Genomic DNA, 20,308 nt, shown 5'->3' on the forward strand with positions numbered 1-20,308 from the left:
TAAAAGAGAGCGCATGTAAACGCAGAGGTAAATGTTATGAAACAGAAATATAAAAATAAAATAAAAAAAAATGAATGAAATCGAGAATTGCAAAGAAATCGTGTGTAGACGCTCTCAGTGCTTTCCATTTGGTTGGAGGTGCTGTAAGAAATGATGGTGTAATAATTTAACAACAACATAGCAACAACAGTGCACTGCAACGCGCATTGAATGCAATGTGTGTTTATATGTTTGTCGGCATAATAATACCAGGAAGAGGCGCAGTGTCAGCGGCCTTTTGTGTGCTATCATCACACCGAAACCTCTATGTACAGCGGTAGCGCGCTAAAGAACTTACGACGACGTCTACGAAGACTACGATGATACGAAATGATAATAATCACATATTTATGTACACATAGTTATGTATGTATATATGCTGCTTTGCATGTAAATGTGGGCAATTATGAAGTTAGTGATGGGAAAGAGGTTGCCCATGACGATAACGAAAAAAACACTAATACCAACGCGATAATGAAGTTCGGGCCAAAGCTGATTTGGCTGTGAGAATGACTAGGAAGATATTGTGCCTAGGAGATGTACAAAAATAAGAAGGGCAGAACAAAAAGCCAATGTATATAAAAAAAGTAAATAGAATGCAGAGCAGAAAACATAATAGACGAAGAAGATGTTACAACAAACGCTGTCGATTGCGTACACAAAACACCAATGCTAGCTAAGAAGACAGCACAACAAAGGCACGGTAAAAAAGGAGAAGCTGCTGCCGCCAAGGGCCACCAAAATAGATCAGAGATCAGAGACTGTGACTGTGACGGACTGACTGCAGCGTTAGATAGACTAGATAGTTGCATAGATGCATGACGATTCAATGGCATGCTATGGAAAGACGTTCGAATACATTTAGAGCGCTGGAAAATATGAAAAAGCAAATATACGAACAAGTCAATGCAAATATAAAAGAAAACTTTCAATATTTTAGAGCGAAGCTAAATTTTGATTGTAGACAGGCACAGGGACCTTAGATTGACGGGCATAGACAGCCGCAAGCTTGTGCCTTTCTATTTATGTTTACTGCCGCAAAGATTTATATATATGTATGTATGTATATTTTTGAAACATGAAAAAAGTAAAAGTCAAAACTATGAGAAGGCAAGCATACATACATACATATATTATATATCACAGTACAAGCATAAAAATAGATTGCCTGCAAATGTTAACATTTTGCCGACACAAATTCACTTAAGCCATTAAAGCTTATTACAACATTGGACAATGTGAGGAAAAATTTGGTTGAAGGATATTTTTTTTAGAAAAAATAACGTTTTTTTTTGAAGCTACACGATTCACTTAAGTCGATAGAAACAGATGTGGAAGCAATTAAATTTTGAATAAAGTTAAAACGGTATATCGTTTACAACTTGTTGACGGTCGCCGATTATTCGAAGCTACGAACAACATACATAATTACATAGAAACAAATTTGGTTCAGTTGTTTATGACCATTTTAAAAAAATGCTTCGACTTTGACGATTGACGTAAGAAATAAGAACGTAAGAGCTGATTACTTTGCTAAACGACACGTGTCGAGTTTTCTTATCTCTTGCAAATCCACTTTACACAAAATTCATTATCTAGTCTGAAACTGAGAGCCCTTTGCTCACTATCACGTGTTTGTTGATAATTAGAGTGCTCACAACTTGTCATAAAGCATTGTAAAATCAAAAAATCATAAATGTTTATACTAGTTTAAAAAAATTGTAGTTGTATTACATACTAAAATAAGTTTACGCAAGTACAACTCTGAACGTTATGCATTCAGTTTGTTATAACTGATCAGCTGATTTCTGTTTACATACATCAGTTTGCTTTTGTGTTATGGTTAAATTTGTGTTTAAATTTGAATTCCTTTCAATTTGCTATTTTTAATTTTTGGATTATTCTTATACAAGTAATATAAAAATGCATAATATATACAATTTTACTAATTAAATGTGCTTTTAGACAAAAGGAAAGCGAATGCTTTCCAATACAACAAGAAAGTGGCGGTTAGAAGAAGAAAAATCATTGGTTGAATTTTTGACACAAAACAGGGATTTTGAGGTATATCTATTAAATAAAATACAATTTAGAAGTAATCAATTTTAATTATAGAAGCCAACGTCTCAAATTTGAAAAAGAGAACAACATTGCGGTGGACTGGACGGTGACACGCTCGAATGTTCGGTAGATACGTATAATATATAACAAAGCCCAAGCATGGGAGGACTCGACGGGTGCAGGGAGTATGGAAGGCGAAACTATAAAGTGTAAGATTTTGTTTCCAAAACAGAAAATTCTCTTCTAACCTCAATATTGCTTTAAATACACGCCTAGTTATGTTTTGAATAGTGCCTCCATCGCCCATGCCAAACAGTGAAGCCACTTTTCATATAGATAATCCATCCCCGGAAGATCCCAACTTAAATATCACTATTTTTAGATCTAAATCTAAGGGAAGTTGTGCTTCACTAGAATTTGTGTTAAATACACTGTGGTTCTTTATATATGTAATTTAAGATGCGGCAAAATTGTCTAGGCGAATCATTTCATTGAAACAACTTTCATCAAAGTTCTTAGATACATTATGTTGCCATTACGATTCTTTAATAAGCAAAGTAAGCTCAACGAAAAAATTTCAAACATTTCGCCCGCATCTTCGTCGTCGCCTGGAAAGTAATCTGAATGTGAGACTTGCTTAGAATGGTAAAACTTACTTGAGTCAAGTAAAAAAAATATCAGGTTTGATGCCTGATTCTTGCACTGTGCATCAATTATCTTAAAATTTTCACTTCTCCTTGTCATTTTGACGGCGAAATACTTATTTTTTCAAGTATTGTAATTTTTGTTTTTTTTTTTCAATCAACTGATCAAACAGTGATTTACCACAACAAATTTATACCGACGTGCTCACAACCATTGTGTTTTTTTTTTAATTTTTTGTTTATGACTTATAACTTTATGAGACGATATGAAACCCCTAAATATTATAGTAATATCAAGGTCAAATTTAAATAGCTAAAAGTGTTGGGTTATGCAGGCACAAGATTTACGTTTTCAGTTTGACAATGGCAATGCGAAACGCAGCCTTTATAATTTCCAACTTCAACTTACGTGGTGGTCGCTAGTGACCTTCTCCGCTTCCTGCTACCAAATTTACCATTTGGAATAGCTGCAGATGAAGGGGTGATATGAATTTCAATGAATATTTAAAATGTAAATTACAGTTATACAGAGTGTGAAGAGAATGCCCACAAAACAATCAGAAAAATTAATTGTAGCTATCAAGAATTAATTCACTTTCAAGTAAGTTTAGACAAAGCTCCTTCCAGCTGTCCAAATTATTCACACATCGAACGTGTTACGGAGCAGTGCATTAGACGCACTGGAACAATAGATGAATAACCTTAAGGACACGGTAATGCACGTGAGCGCATTGAAAATACAATTTTTTTTTTTTGAAAACAGTAAACTAAAACTGAGAAATATTGCGTATGTGTGCATGTGTTTGTGTTAGAGTGGAGGGTTGTTTTGCAGACGTCACGTCAATGACTTAACTGACGACTGCCTAATGGGCTGTAGTGCGTTATGGGAATCACGTAGACATTCAGTCAGCGCAGTCAACAGTCATCCCGCCATAAGGAAGCAGCCAACAGTTGGCAATAATCAAACCAATCTCCAGCCAACTCTATAGAGAGCACAGTATTTGCATTCTGGATTCAGCGTATGCATCAGCTTTTCCATACACATACATGCATACATGTGTACGCTTATTGAAGTCGTCGTGCGCCTTACAGGCCAATAGGGGATGACAAAACTTTCCCAAGTAGATTAAAAGCCAAAGGGCGCTAACAAATCGGAAAAATACGACAGAAACAAGAAAAAAAAGAAAATAATACCCTTCACAGGTGCATTTCTTTTAGTAACTATATGATTTTGATCGACCAATTAGTATGGCAACTATATGGTATAGTCGTACGAGCTGTATTATTTGTTTCGAAATTGTAGCAGTGCCTTGGACAATAATACAAGGTTTGTCCGAAAAGTAATAGAACCGATTTTCTTCCGCCACTATTGTACTTCTGAGCGTGCGCTCTCTGACTGGATTCGTTAGAGGGCGTTCCTAGCTAACGAACGAGCAGCTGGACAGTTGTCTCCAAACACCTGGAGAGTCAGGACAAAAAACTTTTGCGCGACGTGTTTCTGTAAGTGATGTAAGCCGAAAATGCAGCATTCGTTAGAGTAGAGGTTCGCGATTCTGTGTGAAACTCGGTAAATCTTCGACAGAGACGTTTGATATGATTGATATGATCACGCTTATCCAGGCCTTTTTGGAGGGCCGGGAAGGGTCGCTGATGAATGAGCAAATCCAAAGTGAAAACGATGCTCATTGTCTTTTTTGACATCAAAGGCATCGTCCACCATGAATTTGTTCCTCCTGGACAAACCGTCAACACCAAGTTTTACGTGGAAGTCCTCAAGAGACTCAAACGAAGGGTCAATCGGGTCCGACAAGACATCGCAGCCGATTGAAAGTTGCACCAAAGGCCGCATCCCAACACCCCGAAAAGGCCGATTGCATTTTGAGTCGACAGAGGGGATCCAAGTGGAGAATGCCTTCCGTGACGCCGTCAATGCTTGGAAATCGCGCTGGCAGCGCTGCATCGGCGCAGAAGGAGCCTGTTTTGAAAGTTTTTAAAGAATTGTAACGATTGGTTCAATAATTTTTTTTAAATCGACTCAGTCTTATTACTTTCCGGACAAACTTCGCCAAATTTCGTGGAGACATCTTGCAATATAATTTTTTTCTACAAGATCTTAAATTCTATCTGTTTGTATGACAGCTACTATATCTTATAGTGGAACGATAGCGGCGGTTCCGAGATGAAATGAGCAGCTTCTTGGGCAGAAACGGATGTGTGAAAAATTTAGAATTAATATCTCAAAAATTGAGGGACAAGTTGAATTATATACAGGTAGAGGGACATAACTAAATCGACTCAGCTCAAGCAGCTGTCGTTTATATAAATATTTACATTATAGGGTCACCAATGTTTTCTCCTGGTTGCTGCAAACTTCGTGGCACTGTTCAGGGTATAAAAAAAAGATTGTGTGCAATGACTTTGTCTGCGCATATACATAGATATTTACATACATATATCACATGGTGTAGTAACATTTAGACAGCGTAAGAAGAGCGGTCAGAAGCGAAGAAACAGGATGCAGGTTGCAGGAAGCAGGGACTCATACAAATGGCGCGATGTCAAGAGAGTAACAAGGCACACAGCAAGAAAGTGAACAGACGAGCTGGCGAGCAACGCGAAATGAGCGCAAGCTAATGCCACTAAAGGGACGCTCCCATAAATTGAATTGCAACGGCAATGTTGTGGTGGTGAAATAAAATCAGGCAGTAATAAGGACACCACGCCACACCACACACTGCTAAGGAGTAGCAGCGCCAACACTATTGTTGTTGTTAAGAACAAAATTTGCTTATTCACTGGTTGAGCAGCTGAAGGCTCAGCCGTGTGCAAGCACAGTTGGCAGCAGTATGCAAAATTGGCGCTGTGGGATGCACAGAAGTAAACGGCTGCGTGCATGTGTGTGTGTAAATCAGTTTGCCGCCAGATATCCCATTGATTGCATGAAAGCAAAAGCAATTGGTTTGTTCCTGGTTTGGGCTGATACGGTAACCTTTAACCACAGATTGAGCAGTTATGTGTACGCGTACGAGTGCAAACGCAAACATTTGTCGGTAACGAGTGCGTGTGCGCGTGTGTGTGCGCTTTTCTAAGGCAATTTAATTATTTGATGGTTATGGGCGTCTGGCGCAGCGGAAGGAAGCTGGAAAACGTGTTTTATTTGCCAAATTCTTGTTGAGATATTTAAATCGAGTAATTGTAATGCAAATACAAACATACATATGTATGTGTGTTGATGTGATTGTTGGTATGTTTGTGTTGGAAGGAACAATGTGGCACGCTAAAATCTTGAAGACGGTAATAGAGAAAATAACAGACAATAACAAAGGAACAGCGCAACTGCCGATAATCGGCAGGAATCGTGCAAGGAAATCTAATTAAATCGCAAAGCAATAGTTGTAATGAACCGTGAAAGGAAATATCGTTGTGATTGTGTTTTAGTGGTCTGAGTTTTGTAAACAAACATACGTGAAATTTTCGATGTTATTATTTGGGAATTGTTACACCCATGTCAGTTAATTGCTCGAGGAGTGAGACCCAGGGCATTGAATTAATGTTTGTTGTTGATTTAATTAGTCTTATGATCTAATAAGCGTTGGCAGCTGACTACTGCGGTAGTAATTAAAATATGTGCCAACTCGAAGTAATCAGTGTCTTTTTTTAAATACCGTTTCTTAAAAAATCGTTACAGAAGAAAGTGATCATCAAGAGATTTCGATACTTCCAGTTGGAGTAATATCTGAGGAAGGATCTATATGTAACCGAGTTTTTTTTATACCAGCGGACCAAAGAATCATTAATCTATAAATTTAGATTTTGACAGGATCGATTACTAGCATCTTCAGAGCTTTAAAGTTCCAGATGTTTTTTTTTATTTTCCTGAACTGAGGTTCCCTGTAGTTGATGGAACGAGTGTATGGATATAAGAAACGTCTCACTTCAAAGCTGTAGCTTTGAGATAATGATTTCTTATACTTCGAAGATATTGCCAACCGGAATCGTTATTTCGACACATGGAAATTTCAGGGCTTGTGCATTCGAGTGTTAAAAAAGGTAGTTTAGAAGATCAAAAGGGCACAGAAGAAATGCAATGCAGAGCCTTAAAGGGTATTCGTATAGATTAGCGATTGAAAGGGCTTGTCAAGTCAGTTAACATTTCGAGTTACGTTAAGTTAGTCTGGTAAGCTATTGAGCCACGGAAAGATCAGTTTTGGTCCTTTTCGTTGCCAGATGGAGTACAGTTAAGAGGTCCATGAGAAGTAGTCAACCTTTAGGATGCCTGCGCTTGATGCGAATGTCAGTAGACCCTGTGACCTCACTATCCACATCTAGTGTTTCATACCGTGATACTTCTTCTAGTGTCTCATACCGTAAGTCCACAGACGCTTCAAGCATAACCTTACCAATGCATGACAAGTGCTCAAGAGATGCTCCATTGTTTGCCTGATGCCTTGCTCTTGACATTTTCTGCAGTCTTCTCGGTCTCTCAGCCCCATTCTCTAGGTGTTTGCTGCCAGCAGGCAGTAACCAGTGAGTATTCCGATCATGTTCTTGCAGTCCAATCTATCGAGTACCAATAAGAACTGTTTATATTTCCGATCTACTGTTTTACACATGATTTTTGCAGTTTTGCACCCATGTTGCTCGTTCCATAGTGTTTTGATTTTTCTTACCATGCTTCTGTACGGATCGTCGAATAGACAATGCATGAGAAAATTTTTGTCAATCACGTCGAGAAAGGAAAGATTTTGGTAAAAGTTTTCCTAATCTAAATAACGTCGTTATAACATTTATGGATGAGAACTCAAAACAAGTAAGGAAAATCCGAAACCGAAATTGGAAGTAGTGGGCTGTGCGCTGGGTTTGGGACCCGCCACGTGAAAAACGCCCCCAATGAAAAGGATAACTCGGCTATAATCGCGTAAGCGGTGTCTACGCCAGTAAAGAAGAAAAAGAAGGTAGGCTGTGATATTTCTTAATTATATATTCCACAAATTGATTATTTTTTCTGAAAAAAAAAAAATAAAAACATATAAGAAAATCTTGATAAAAATGCGTTCTGAAGTGGTACACTTTGTCACGAGCCAATGTATTGATAAAGTAGAAAAGAATAGAGTTGGAAGTAAGACGTTTTTATAAAGAGTTCTTTGCGCCTTCAAATATTATTATAAAGAATTTGCTTCGGTAGTGTGAAGCAGGTGCACGAAGGCATGCACTCAGAGTGCATGTTTACACACAAACCGGCGCAAACACACATACTATCTCAGTAGTGGTGGGCGTTTCATGTGTAATCGCTTCAAATTACAAAGCCAACAGCGACGTTGATGAGACAACATACACAAATTTATGCATATACGAGTTCGCATGTGTGCATATACATGTGTGTATGGGTGTGTAGGCAGGTGTGCGTCGCCAGGTAAAGAATATTATTCAAGTTTGACTACGTGATTGGCGTAAGTACCGTTGCTGGCTAAATAAATACGGGGAACGTGCTGCACAGCGAAGTAAACAAAAGAGAAGAAAAACGAAGAAGCAATAAAGAAAATTGAAAAATTTAAATAAGGAGAAGAATCACTCAAACATACATACACAAACAAACTAGCTTCAAGTGTCAAGTGTGGCAAACGCTAACAACCATTTTACGCGGTGAGTCAATGAGATTTGGCCGAAAGAACTTGTGTAAGCAAATTGTGAATTGTAAGTGCTTTTGATATCCGGCTTCCAACAAACGGTTAGACAAAAGTTAGGTTAGATTACTAACTAATAAGCGAGACAACGCACAAATCACTTTTAATTAAAGAATATAAAAATCGGAAAATGATTATGTAAACATAAATAAAATCCGATTTTTCTCAAGTGGGGAGCAAGTAAATGTTTTGAAAAATTACAAAAGCGCATTGAGAAAAGAAGTTTTGTCAAAGCGAAAATTATTATTTTGCAAACAAACAGGAAGTCGACTTTAACCTCAAAATTATTGGATTAAATTTTTAGAAAAAAAAAGAGAATCCTAATGGGCTCAAAATTAATAACTCGCTTGTTCTCTCGACTAAAGTCCTTCTAACAAGGACATTAGGATTCTCTTTTTTTCTAAAAATTTAATCCAATAATTTTGAGGTTAAAGTCGACTTTCTGTTTGTTTGCCTTCTAACAAGGACTTTAACATCAGCATATTTAAATTTATTTCGTATTTCTGTTGTTGTAAATCGAGGGCAAGACGAAATATCTCCTGTCATCAAACAAAGAGTCGTCGCACTCCCGTCTTGGCTCCCACGTCATTGTTGTTAGTCATAACTTCGAAGTCGTAGATAATTTGTCTATCTTGGAACCAGTATTAACAGCAACAACAATGTAAGCCTCGAAGCCCAACGCAGAGTAACTCTTGCCAACAGGTACTACTTCGGACTGAGTAGGCACTTGAGAATTCTCAAAGTTCTCTCTCGACAAACAAAGACCAAACTCTATAAGTCATTCATTATTCCCGTCTTTCTATATGATGCAGAGGCATGGACGATGACAACAACTGATGAGTCGACGTTACGAGTTTTCGAGAGAAAGGTTCTGTGGAAGATTTATAATCCTTCACGCATTGGCAACGGCGAATATCGCATTTTATTGAACGAAGAGTTGTATGAGTTTTACGACGACATTGACAGAGTTCAGCGAATTAAGAGACGAGCGACTATGCTGGCTAGGCCATGACGTCCGAATGGATGAAAACGCTCCAGTATCTGAAAGTATTCGATGCAGTACTTGCCGGAGGAAGCAGAGGAAGACCTCCACTCTGTTGGAGAGATTGGGTGGAGAAGGACCTGGCTGCACTTGGTATCTCGAATTGCCGCCAAATTGCGAAAGTAAGTAAGGACTGGTGAAAAGAAGAAAAAGTCGAGCAAGTCAAGTTCTTTGTCGACTCTTTATGGTGACTTGGCATCTAAGACATCATTTAGTGATAGCAAGTTGACGACGGGCTTAGTTAACTCGCTATGAAAGCGCGTTTTAAGAGAGATATAACGGGCGCATCTTCGTTCTGGATACTGTACCTTTCCAGAATAGACATTTCCAATATATGTTCTGCGTGCAATGAGTCTCCGCATGACACTGGCCACCTCTTTGCATGTCCTACCTATCCCACTCATCTTACACCCCTCTCCTTTTGGTCCGAACCCGTCGAAACAGCACGTTTCTTGGGGTCCCGTTAGATGACGTCAACGACACCTTAGGCAATCCTTGCCACGGGGACTAGGTACCCGCTAGAGCAACAACAACAACAACAACAACAGAGATCAAACAATATGCATGTCGCTTCAATAAACGGATGCAGTCAAAAAGTGTAGAAAGTCACTTTCTTTGGTTATTTTTCAAAAAAAAGACGGATACAGTTTACAGATCATATCGGTAGTTAGTTTCACTAATGCTACCTCACTTCAACACAATTGTATCCACGAACCCAGAAGACTTCCGTATTTTTATGCCATAAATAATCGTTATTTCAGGGAAAGTTCTAAGAGCTTTTTGGGATTTATTTAAAGCTTTTATAAAACAAAAAGCTAACAGTTCCTCGCATTATCAGTAAAAGCAATTTTTTCTAAGTGTAACAAATCACATAATCCCAGAGAATAATTATGAAAACGAAAAACAATAAAGCGCCGCATCAAACAAGGGTTCAATAGATCAATTGCACCAAACTCCAAACTAACCCAATTACGTACATATGAATAGCGCTTATCATTTGCTATCGGCTTCTAAGATTATTAAACAAGCTAATAAGTCAAGACATGTCTATTAAATAACAAATGACTACCTTAAACGGGCTACACCCTAACCTCACAATCCCTCGACCACTGAAGGGGAAGCAAGTCACTTGAAGAGACGAAGCGAAACGTTGAGATTACCAATATAAGCATAATAAGTATAACCAGATTCGTCACACTTAGCTATTTGGGCGAGTCACTTAGAATGATTTTCGAAGCGCATTGATACGTTATATTTGCCATTAGCTTTGCCTTTAACAGCTATGTTAAATTGGCGATTCGTTACAAACAAAGTGCCAAAACTGCAAGCGTGCGGTCGTCATGCTCATCGTGCCACTGTCAGCGTTGACTTCGCCGTAGTTAGCCGTAAAAAAATAAATAAAATGAAAAAAAAAAATTTCGAAAGTAATAAAGTACAGATTAGGTATGCGAAAAGTGGCTAAAATAAAGGAAGTGAGATAAAACGTTGTTCGGACTAACACGTGACAACAACCAAGGCATTTGTAACGACTGATGAAAGCAACGTAGCAACAACACATAGCAATTTCCGCATTGTAGTCAGCGGGTGCTGTCAACAAACACTGCCAACGATTCTTTAGTTCGGTCTTTATTGCCACTAAAGTGAATTTGTGCCTTTCGATGGGCTTCTGACGACTCCCTTCTAGCAATTGGCTACACGTCACTTAAACTTAGCCATTCTAATAATAGCAACAACACAATTTTAGGAACTCCGGCGTAATGTTGCTGTGCCAGCGGCTTGTGAAAATCGCATTTTTCAACGGATCATTCAGAGAAAAGCAATTAACACGCGACCGAGAGCAGAAGAGCGGACAATTGCAAGTGACCTTCACAAGAGATGTGAAAAACATTGTCAAAAGCAGGTAGGCAGTAGAACAAGAGCAAGCAGCGTATGTGGCACAAAAGTGGAATTGCTTTCCCATACACTTTTACTATACAAATTCGAATTACCATTAGCCTGTGAAGGTAAGTCAGTGAGCGAGGTTGGCATTATTTTAAGCAGTCAAATGAATTTAGACGTTGAGAAGGCAAATAATTCCGCGAAAATTTAAAGTAGACACGTTAAAATGGTAGAAATTGATAAAAAGCAACATTTTACACTATAGACCCTATAGACATTTCCACCTTTAGTGCTGCGAAACATTTTTTATTGTTGGCAAATAAAGGACATGCTTAGTTTTCAACATCAATAAGTTGTAAAAACATATGGTTTCGCTATTTGATTTCATTAATGGTCACATGATCCAATAAATTTCTCTGAATTATCCAATTTAGTTAAGGATTTACATGGGTTAAGGGGTTTTAAAAAATTTATTTTTTTTTTATTGTCTTATTAAATTCTACAACAACTCTAGAATATTGTTCTAAATTTTCAAGCTCCGAGTAATATTGGGTAGTCGAAAAAGTCTTTTCGTATTTTGTCAATAGATGCTGTTGCAGTCGTATATCTCCAGTGCTACCAATAACATTGTGTCATACCATATGCATATAGTGTTGGAAAGGTGAGATTTTAAGCTTCATTTAACCAAAAAAATGAAATTCGGGAAAATTGAAAAAAAGTTACAGCTGTTCAAAAATGAGTGAAAATAATGAAGAAATTCGCTACATTTTGAAATTTTTGTATAAAAAAAGGGAAGAATGCCACGCACGCCACAAATGAAATTTGTGAAGTTTACGATGACGATGCTGTATCAGTTCGTGTAGCATAACAATGGTTTGCTCGCTTCCGTTGTGGAAATTTCGATGTGAAAGATGCACCTCACTCTGGTCGACCTATCGTTGAAAAAGTCGATGAAATTATAGAAAAGATTGATCAGGACCGTCACATAAGCAGCCAGGAAATCGCTAAGGAACTTAACATTCATCATCAAATAGTTTTAAATAATTTAAAAAAGTCTGGCTACAAAAAGAAGCTCGATGTTTGGGTACCACATGAATTGTCTGTGAAAAATTTAATGGACCGAATTAATATCTGCGATTCTTTGCTGAAACGAAATGAAATCGAACCTTTTCTGAAGCGAATGGTAACAGGAGACGAAAAGTGGATCAAATATGACAATAATGTGCGATAAAGATCATGGTCCAAGCGTGGTGAAGCTCAACAAATGGTCGCAAACCAGAATTGACGCCTCGAAAGGTTATGCTTGTTTGGTGGAATTGGAAAGGAATCATCCACTATGAGCTGCTCCAGCCTGGTCGAACGATTGATTCTACATTTTACCGTCAACAACTGATGAGATAGAAGCAAGCAATCGAAAAAAAACGGCCAGAACCGATCAACAGAAAGGACTCCGAATTCCATTAGGACAACGCTGTGAAAATTACTTGTCACAGTTTTGCGCCGAGAAACCAGAAAAGTTTTACACTGACGAAATAATGTCTCTGGCGGAAAAATTGCCAATAGTAGTCGACCAAAATGGTACATACATATTTGGTTCATTATAAATATAAATAAGTTGAATTTTGATTAGAAATACGAAAAGACTTTTTCGGCTAAACTGAGTCGTATTCAGTTTGCATTTGACCATTAATTGGGGTGGCGCTATAATTGAAAAAAAAAAAAAAAATGGTTCAACATCCTATGGTCTGATAAAAATTATTATGATAGAAAATGTTGGTTGCACGTGGGTCCGGCACCCAAAAAGTATAGAAATTAGCGTCCGCTGCACGACTAAGTCCTTCGAACCCCACGTTGGTAATACATATAATGGTTGGAGGCTGTTTCTCATGGTGTAGTGTCGGACCTATTTTTTGTATAAAAGAAAAATGTATCGCTACATATAAGTTAAAACTTTAGATGAAGTCATACTCCCATTTGCTTTTAACCTGTCAATTCGAAGAAGACAGTGACCCGAAACATACTTCGGGCCTTACAAAAAAGTGGTTTTTAGAACTTGATGTTGATATTATGGATCTTATAGATCTGAATACAATCGAAAACTTATGGAAAAACGATAAGGAAAAGCTGGAACCTGTTAAGCCGAAAAATAAGGCGAAAATCTGAAGTAAGTTCCAAAGGTCTGGAATTTCAATTAATTCAGTCTATGTCTAGAAGATGTGCATCTGTATTATTTTAATTTTAATTTTATTATTAATTTTTTCAATTCTTCTTCTTCTTAATTGGCGTAGGTCCTTCTCCACTTGGTCCTTCCAACGGAGTGGAGGTCTTCCTCTTCCTCTGCTTCCCCCGGCGGGTACTGCGTCGAATACTTTCAGAGCTAGAGTGTTTTCATCCATCCGGACGACATGACCTAGCCAGCGCAGCCGCTGTCTTTTAATTCGCTGAACTATGTCGATGTCGTCGTATATCTCGTACAGCTCATCGTTTCATCGAATGCGATATTCGCCGTGGCCAATGCGCAAAGGACCATAAATCTTTCGCAGAATTTTTCTCTCGAAAACTCGTAACGTCGACTCATCGGTTGCTGTCATCGCCCAAGCCTCTGCACCATATAGCAGGACGGGAATTATGAGCGACTTATAGAGTTTAGCTTTTGTTCGTCGAGAGAGGACTTTACTTTTCAATTGCCTACTCAGTCCGAAGTAGCACCTGTTGGCAAGAGCAATCCTGCGTTGGATTTCCAGGCCGACGTTGTTGGTGGTGTTAACGCTGGTGTTAATATTTTCAATTAGTTCTCTTAAAAAATATTATTATTATTTTTAGTAAGATTTTATAATCCTATTTTTTTTTTCTTCTTCTTGTTCATTTTTGCAATTTGTATTTGAGTACCTTAGTTGTTTTTGCAATAGGTACTATTAAGGAATTGTTTTTTCCAATATTTTTACTGCTATCAACATCACTTGACATGAAGTAAATAATAAAAATATATATTAGTTGGATTTAAATCATATCAACATTTTTTATAACAGAAAATTAGTACTATGGTGCGTCTATCTATCTGTATACTATTATTGCCTAAGGCAATTATACAATCTCCAAGGAAATTGTTCAGATCGGATCACTACATCAAATATTATAGTATTCAAATGAAGTTATGGTAAGGAATATTTTGTGTTTGTGAATGGTATTTTAGTTGCGTTGCGTCCGAAGTTAACATTTTCGCTTGTTAAATATTCGTATTGTATTTGTATTTATGAGTCTAAATTTGACGTCATAATATTGGCTTACTTACTTAATTAATTAAAATCAACATTAGCATAACGTTAATTTTCGATTCCATGCATTAATAGTTCAAATATTATAGAATTATTGACTAACTGAAGGAGTGTGAGAGCCTGTGCAAACATTAGACTCAAGCAACAGTGTTCGAGAGTCATTAACTTGAAAAGGCCGTGGTGTTATTGACGCCTGTGCTGCTAGAACAAAAGAGGCGCAACTCACTACACCATTGTTCAACACAAAAAAAGAAAACACACACTTGAATAATTTCCAAACACCCCGAAATATGGTATTAGAAGGGATTGTTTTTAAAAGCGCACCCTTTTCATAGGCGCATGAAGGCAATTCTTCCGACTGATTTAATTTTTCAATTCATAATACGGCACGGCCACACAGTCGTAATGAGAATAAACACATGCAAAAGCAATGTTCACAAATTAAGTCTGCAAGTTGCAGCGAAAACGCAACGCACAAGTTGCTTGCTATTTATGCGTAAAAGTAAAGCGAAATCCAAAGCAGAAAAACAAAAATAGAAAAAAAAACTGAAATTACGTCAAAGGGGGTGGGTGCTAATGCAACCTGCACGCGACTGTTGCGCAGCCATAAAACAATAAATATACATTTGCGCGTGTGGTTGTATGTGTGTAACGCGTATCTACCGCCCGCCACTGCCTGTGAACTTATTTGGGTTTACTTCAACCCGGAAGTATTGCAAAAAAAAAAAATTATATATAAGAAAATATTGCACGTCGTAATGGAAAATCGATAGGTGGTAATTTATTACGTGCCCCATTCCTACATAGCACAGTACATACCACACATACAGACATGTGGTGAATAAAAGCGTAAAAGTGTGTCGCTTAAAAGGGCACATGTTTTACAATTTGTGGCTCCTGACAGTTGTGCTTCATTTATTTTATTATAGCAATTTCGTTTATGGTTTGTTCAACATTAGAGGAACAATAATTTAAAAGACGAGTACATTTATTAAAAAAAAAAAAAAAAACATATAAAGGACAAACACAGTGCAGCATGCACAGGAAATTTAATAGCCTGTTTGTGGTTGTATAGACAGAAGCAGCATGGGAATTGTTGAACCCCTTTCGCAGCAGGTTTTTTGTAAAACAACTCCTTAGCCGTGGCAGTTAGAATGGCAAAGACTTTTTATAAATGTTTCAAATAATTTTTAAACGCACACTTGTAATTTATTACTTTCATTTGATTTTATTGCTGGACAAATTGAACTGAATTGGGAAAATTTCGATTCGAAATTGGTAATATAACTATCAAATTAACGAATATATTGGGTAGTCGAAAAAGTATTTTGGTATATTTTCAATAAATGTCGTTGCAGTCGTATCTATCCAGTGCTACCAATAACATTGTGTCATATCATATAGTGTTGGAAAGGTGAGAGTTTAAGCTTCATTTAAAAAAAATTAAATTCGGGGAAGTTGAAAAAAAGTTACAACTGTTCAAAAATTAGTGAAAATAATGAAGAAATTCGTTAAATATTGAAATTTTGGAATAAAAAAGGGGAGAGCCACGCACGCCACCAATGAAATTTGTGAAGTTTTCGGAGAAGATGCTGTATCAGCTCGTGTACCGCGTGTAGCGTGGAAATTTCGAAATTTTGATTTACACTGATGAAAGTTTTACAGTTATGGAATAATGTCTCTAGCAGAAAAATGGAAAAAGTGGTCGACCAAAATGGTACATATTTGTTTATTTATTTATTAGTATAAATATAAAAAAATAAGTTGAAGTTTGTTTAGAAATACGAAAAGATTTTTTCGACTACTCAATATTAATATATTCGCCATAATATTGATCAAACAACAAAAAAAAACTTCTGTTGCACCGAAGCAAAATATACTTCGGAAAAAAATTTTCCTACTAGAACCTAATTGTTAATCGCTCAGTTTGAACGGCAGATAAGTACATATATGATATAGTAATCCGATATGAACAATATATTCGGGGATTGTGCTGAAATCTATGCCAAACTTCGTAAAGATAAATAAAAAGTTCTCCATACAAGGTCTGAATTTTGAACGATCAGTTTGCATGGCAGCTGCATGCTATAGTGGTCCGATATAAACAATTGTTACGCTGCCTTGAACAAAAATCTATGCAAAATTTGATAAAAATGTCATGTTAAATAAATTTTCTTTCTAACAAGAACTTGGTTTACATCGATAAGTTTGTATGGCAGCTATATGCTATGTTGGTACGATATCTGAGAATCCGATGAAACAGTAGCTTCTTCGGAGAACTGGACGTGTGCAAATTTTCATTTTCTCTAAGGGATCTAACCAAGGGAATAGTTTACGTATATACGGACAGACGGACATGGCCAAATCGATTCAGTTCGCCACGCTGATCATATTTATGCTTTATAGAGTTTCTGACGTTTCTTTCTGGATGTTACAGGCTTCGTGGCAAACTTAAGATACCTTGTTCAGTGTATAAAAAGCGAATGTATTGTAAAATGTATTGCGTGAAATATATACATACATAGATAAAAGTCCACTAGCTTACTATTGATTTTGTAGTCGTGAAATTTGATCCACAAATAAAAACAAAAAACCAAATAAACAAAATCTTTGTCATTTTGGCAAATTTAAAAATATTTAATTTAAAATATTGTACAAAATGTAACGGGTTTGTTAACATTTTTGATTTGTTTCAATTTCAGAGTACAAAAGCAGTTTAGAATAACAATTTTAAGTTCTCAGGGAATTTAAACTGCAATTTGATATATGTATTACCAGCATAACTGCCAACAATTTTAAAATAGTTATTCAGATCGAAGCTAGTTTTCCAGCACAATATAATCATTTATCAGACTTATACCAAATTCTCTATCGTGACAGTTATAAGTCTTTAAATTTGAGACTTTCAAATAGAGACAATTTTTGTGACTTGAAACGATCTTGCAATACAGTTCGTGACAGTCACTAGAATTTCTTGAGACTTTAATTCAAAATGTCTCGAATAGTGACTAGAGACTGCTTACTGAATTGCGCTTTCGTTTTTTTTTTGTTTTAATTTCAGAATTTCAATTAATTCATATTTTTTAATTTAATGATTGGCATTACTACAGTTTAATGATTAGACTTCTTATACAACTTCTAAATGTAATTCAGAGACTTACCTTTTTCGCACTCTTTTCGATTTCCTTTTCAAAATCCGTTAATGGCGTTAACGTAACACTGACGTCTTTAATCATATCTCTAAATGGGCTGAAATGAGAAACAAACAAGAAATTTTATAAAAAAATGTGCATTTTCATTAACACTATAGTTACGCACCTATTTATGTCGTCTCCTAGGCTATTATTTGATTTTGAATCGGCTTTTCGCTTCTTCGCTACTGAACTACCTGAGCTTTTGCCACCAGCACTTGTCATACCGCCACCACCATTTGCAGAGTTCACGTTTATGCTACCCACACTTGTGGCAGTGTCCATATGCGTGCCGCCGCCAAAGTTACTGTTATCAGTGCTGCTGGCATGCAGGTCCGCCGCGTTGTTATTGCCACCAAAACCACTATTTCCAACTGTGTTCGAAGTACCAGACGACTTGGTTGCCTCTTTGCTGCCACTGTTGCTACTATTTGAATTGCCACTAGCGCTCATGCTCAAGGCTGTCGATGTAGTTGTAAGATTTTGTGCTGCACTTTGAGTGGACAGGTTGCCACCATGACTGTGGCTATCATGCATGGAACTACTCATATTAAGCGCTGTACTAGCTGATGTGGCATTTGAACTATTCATGGATACGCCACTCATTGGATTATTATTGGAGAACTCTTTGTTTTTAGACGATTTGGATGATTTCTCACGGGAATCGCGCGATGATGACGACGATGAAGAGCCATCTTTCTCTTTGCTCGAACTTGATGTTTTATTGACATTTTTACTATGTTTATCCTTTTCTTTATAGCTGCCCGAACTGTTCGAAGAATTTTTCAGATTCGTTGTGGAACTTGCGCCCGCTCCTCCACTCAACGAATTGCCACTACCAATGGACGAGTTATTGGCTGATATGTTGCCAGTGTTATTAGAACCACTTGAACCAACACCAACGCCCCCTAGATTAATATTACCAGACCCAGTGTTGGAATTTGAGAAATTGCTGCCGTGTAGGCTGCTAGCAAACCCGCTTGAAGAGGCAGCTGCTGCAGCAGCACTAGATGACGAGGATGATGAGTTTGATTGTTTGGAGGCGGTGGATGATTTACGCTGTTTCGTGGTAGACGCAGTATTTATATTAGTGGTAATTTTGATGCTTGTCGCCGAAGTTGATGAGGCAGTCGCATTCATACCGGAATCGAGCTCCTTTTCGGGTGACAAACTCGAGTCAGACGACGTATCGTGTGTTATGGGTTTATAGGGCGGTATGGTCTTAACATTGCCACCCTTCTTCTGTAAAATGATAGAAATAGTATTTACTTGAAAATTCTCTAAAGAAAAATGTTAAGCATTCAGCTAACCAATTTTCCGTAATGGTGTTGGCAATAGCCACAATATTTGACATTGTCCAAATAGTTGCCAGCCTCCTCGCACAATAAGCCTAAGCTTTGTGCGCATGTTACATGAAATTGCTGTTTGCAATTCGATTTATTGCACTGCATGCAGGCACCGACGGTGGCGCGATTGGGTTTGCCTGACTCCTGGCAAATATAACAAGCTGCAGTAAAAAAAAGAAATTTTTGTAATATTATTAATATGATTTTGTTCGGGTAATACAATTAAAACTTACTTTTTGCATAACGCTCCTGTGGAATCAACTGCAAAATAATCGGTTCCATTGTGGTGACATTACCGAAACGTACCTCCGGTATGTATAGAGCGCATACCACATGGGCCCATCCTTGATTATCGGTTTTCTTAAGTGCTCCATCACGTGATGGACATAATTCACAACGCACACGAGCTGAACGTTCTTGAGATTCGCATTTGCGACAATACCATGGTCCCGTTGGGACAGTTACAATTCCATAACAAGCTTGATGCACGGCAACAGTACAATTCTGACCATCACAATAGACGAGCGGATTTTCGGGCCATCCACGCTCATCCGAACAAACACAACATCCGCCGACCATCTCCTTCATACTGGTTAGTTACGATTTATGCAAGCGCTCACCCGTACTTCACCGCAACCAACAATGATGACAAATCAATTATTGTAGGTTAGCCTGTGTACCTCATAACAGTTAAAACTTGTATATAAATTTAAAAAATAAATAAGTCGTTTGGTGTGCAGTTTTGACACTTCTCCGAGGAATTGCCCCTTCCACTATAATGTTTTAGCGATGCATTTAAGAGATAATGCAGCGGTAACCAAATTCACTAGTAATGACAGAAGAAGAAGAAGAAGTATAGTTTAATTAGACATCTTAATAAAAAAAACTAAAATTATACCACTAATGCTATATTATAGTTACAACTTCTATATAAACACATAATTGAGAAGAAGAGATATCTAAACTGTACGTTGTGATTATTATTCATAGCAATAATTATACACTGAACAGAATATATTAAATTTGCCACGAAGTTTGTGACATCCAGATGGAAACGTCGGCGCTGAGTCGATTTAGTCTCGTCCTTCTGTCCGTCCCTCTGTATGTATGCGAACTAGTTCCTCAGGTTTTGAGATATTGATATATGA

General features: G+C 37.4%; 1 protein-coding gene across 7 annotated transcripts in view; it reads right to left on the reverse strand.

The window, feature by feature from the left end:
- The window catches only part of LOC126762444 (serine-rich adhesin for platelets-like), a 58,470-nt gene that overhangs the window by 34,508 nt on the left and 3,654 nt on the right, over positions 1-20,308 (reverse strand). For all 7 annotated transcript variants that reach the window (XM_050479234.1, XM_050479223.1, XM_050479215.1 and 4 more), the window contains exons 2-5: positions 19,394-19,986; positions 19,125-19,321; positions 17,942-19,056; positions 17,785-17,872 (exon numbers count right to left, since the gene is read on the reverse strand). In XM_050479234.1, the coding sequence (XP_050335191.1) occupies positions 17,785-17,872; positions 17,942-19,056; positions 19,125-19,321; positions 19,394-19,748 (1,755 nt within the window). In that variant the 5' untranslated portion in view covers positions 19,749-19,986. The remainder of the gene's footprint in view (positions 1-17,784; positions 17,873-17,941; positions 19,057-19,124; positions 19,322-19,393; positions 19,987-20,308) is intronic.

The sequence above is a fragment of the Bactrocera neohumeralis genome, chromosome 2, assembly GCF_024586455.1.
Source record: "Bactrocera neohumeralis isolate Rockhampton chromosome 2, APGP_CSIRO_Bneo_wtdbg2-racon-allhic-juicebox.fasta_v2, whole genome shotgun sequence".
NCBI lineage: Eukaryota > Metazoa > Arthropoda > Insecta > Diptera > Tephritidae > Bactrocera > Bactrocera neohumeralis.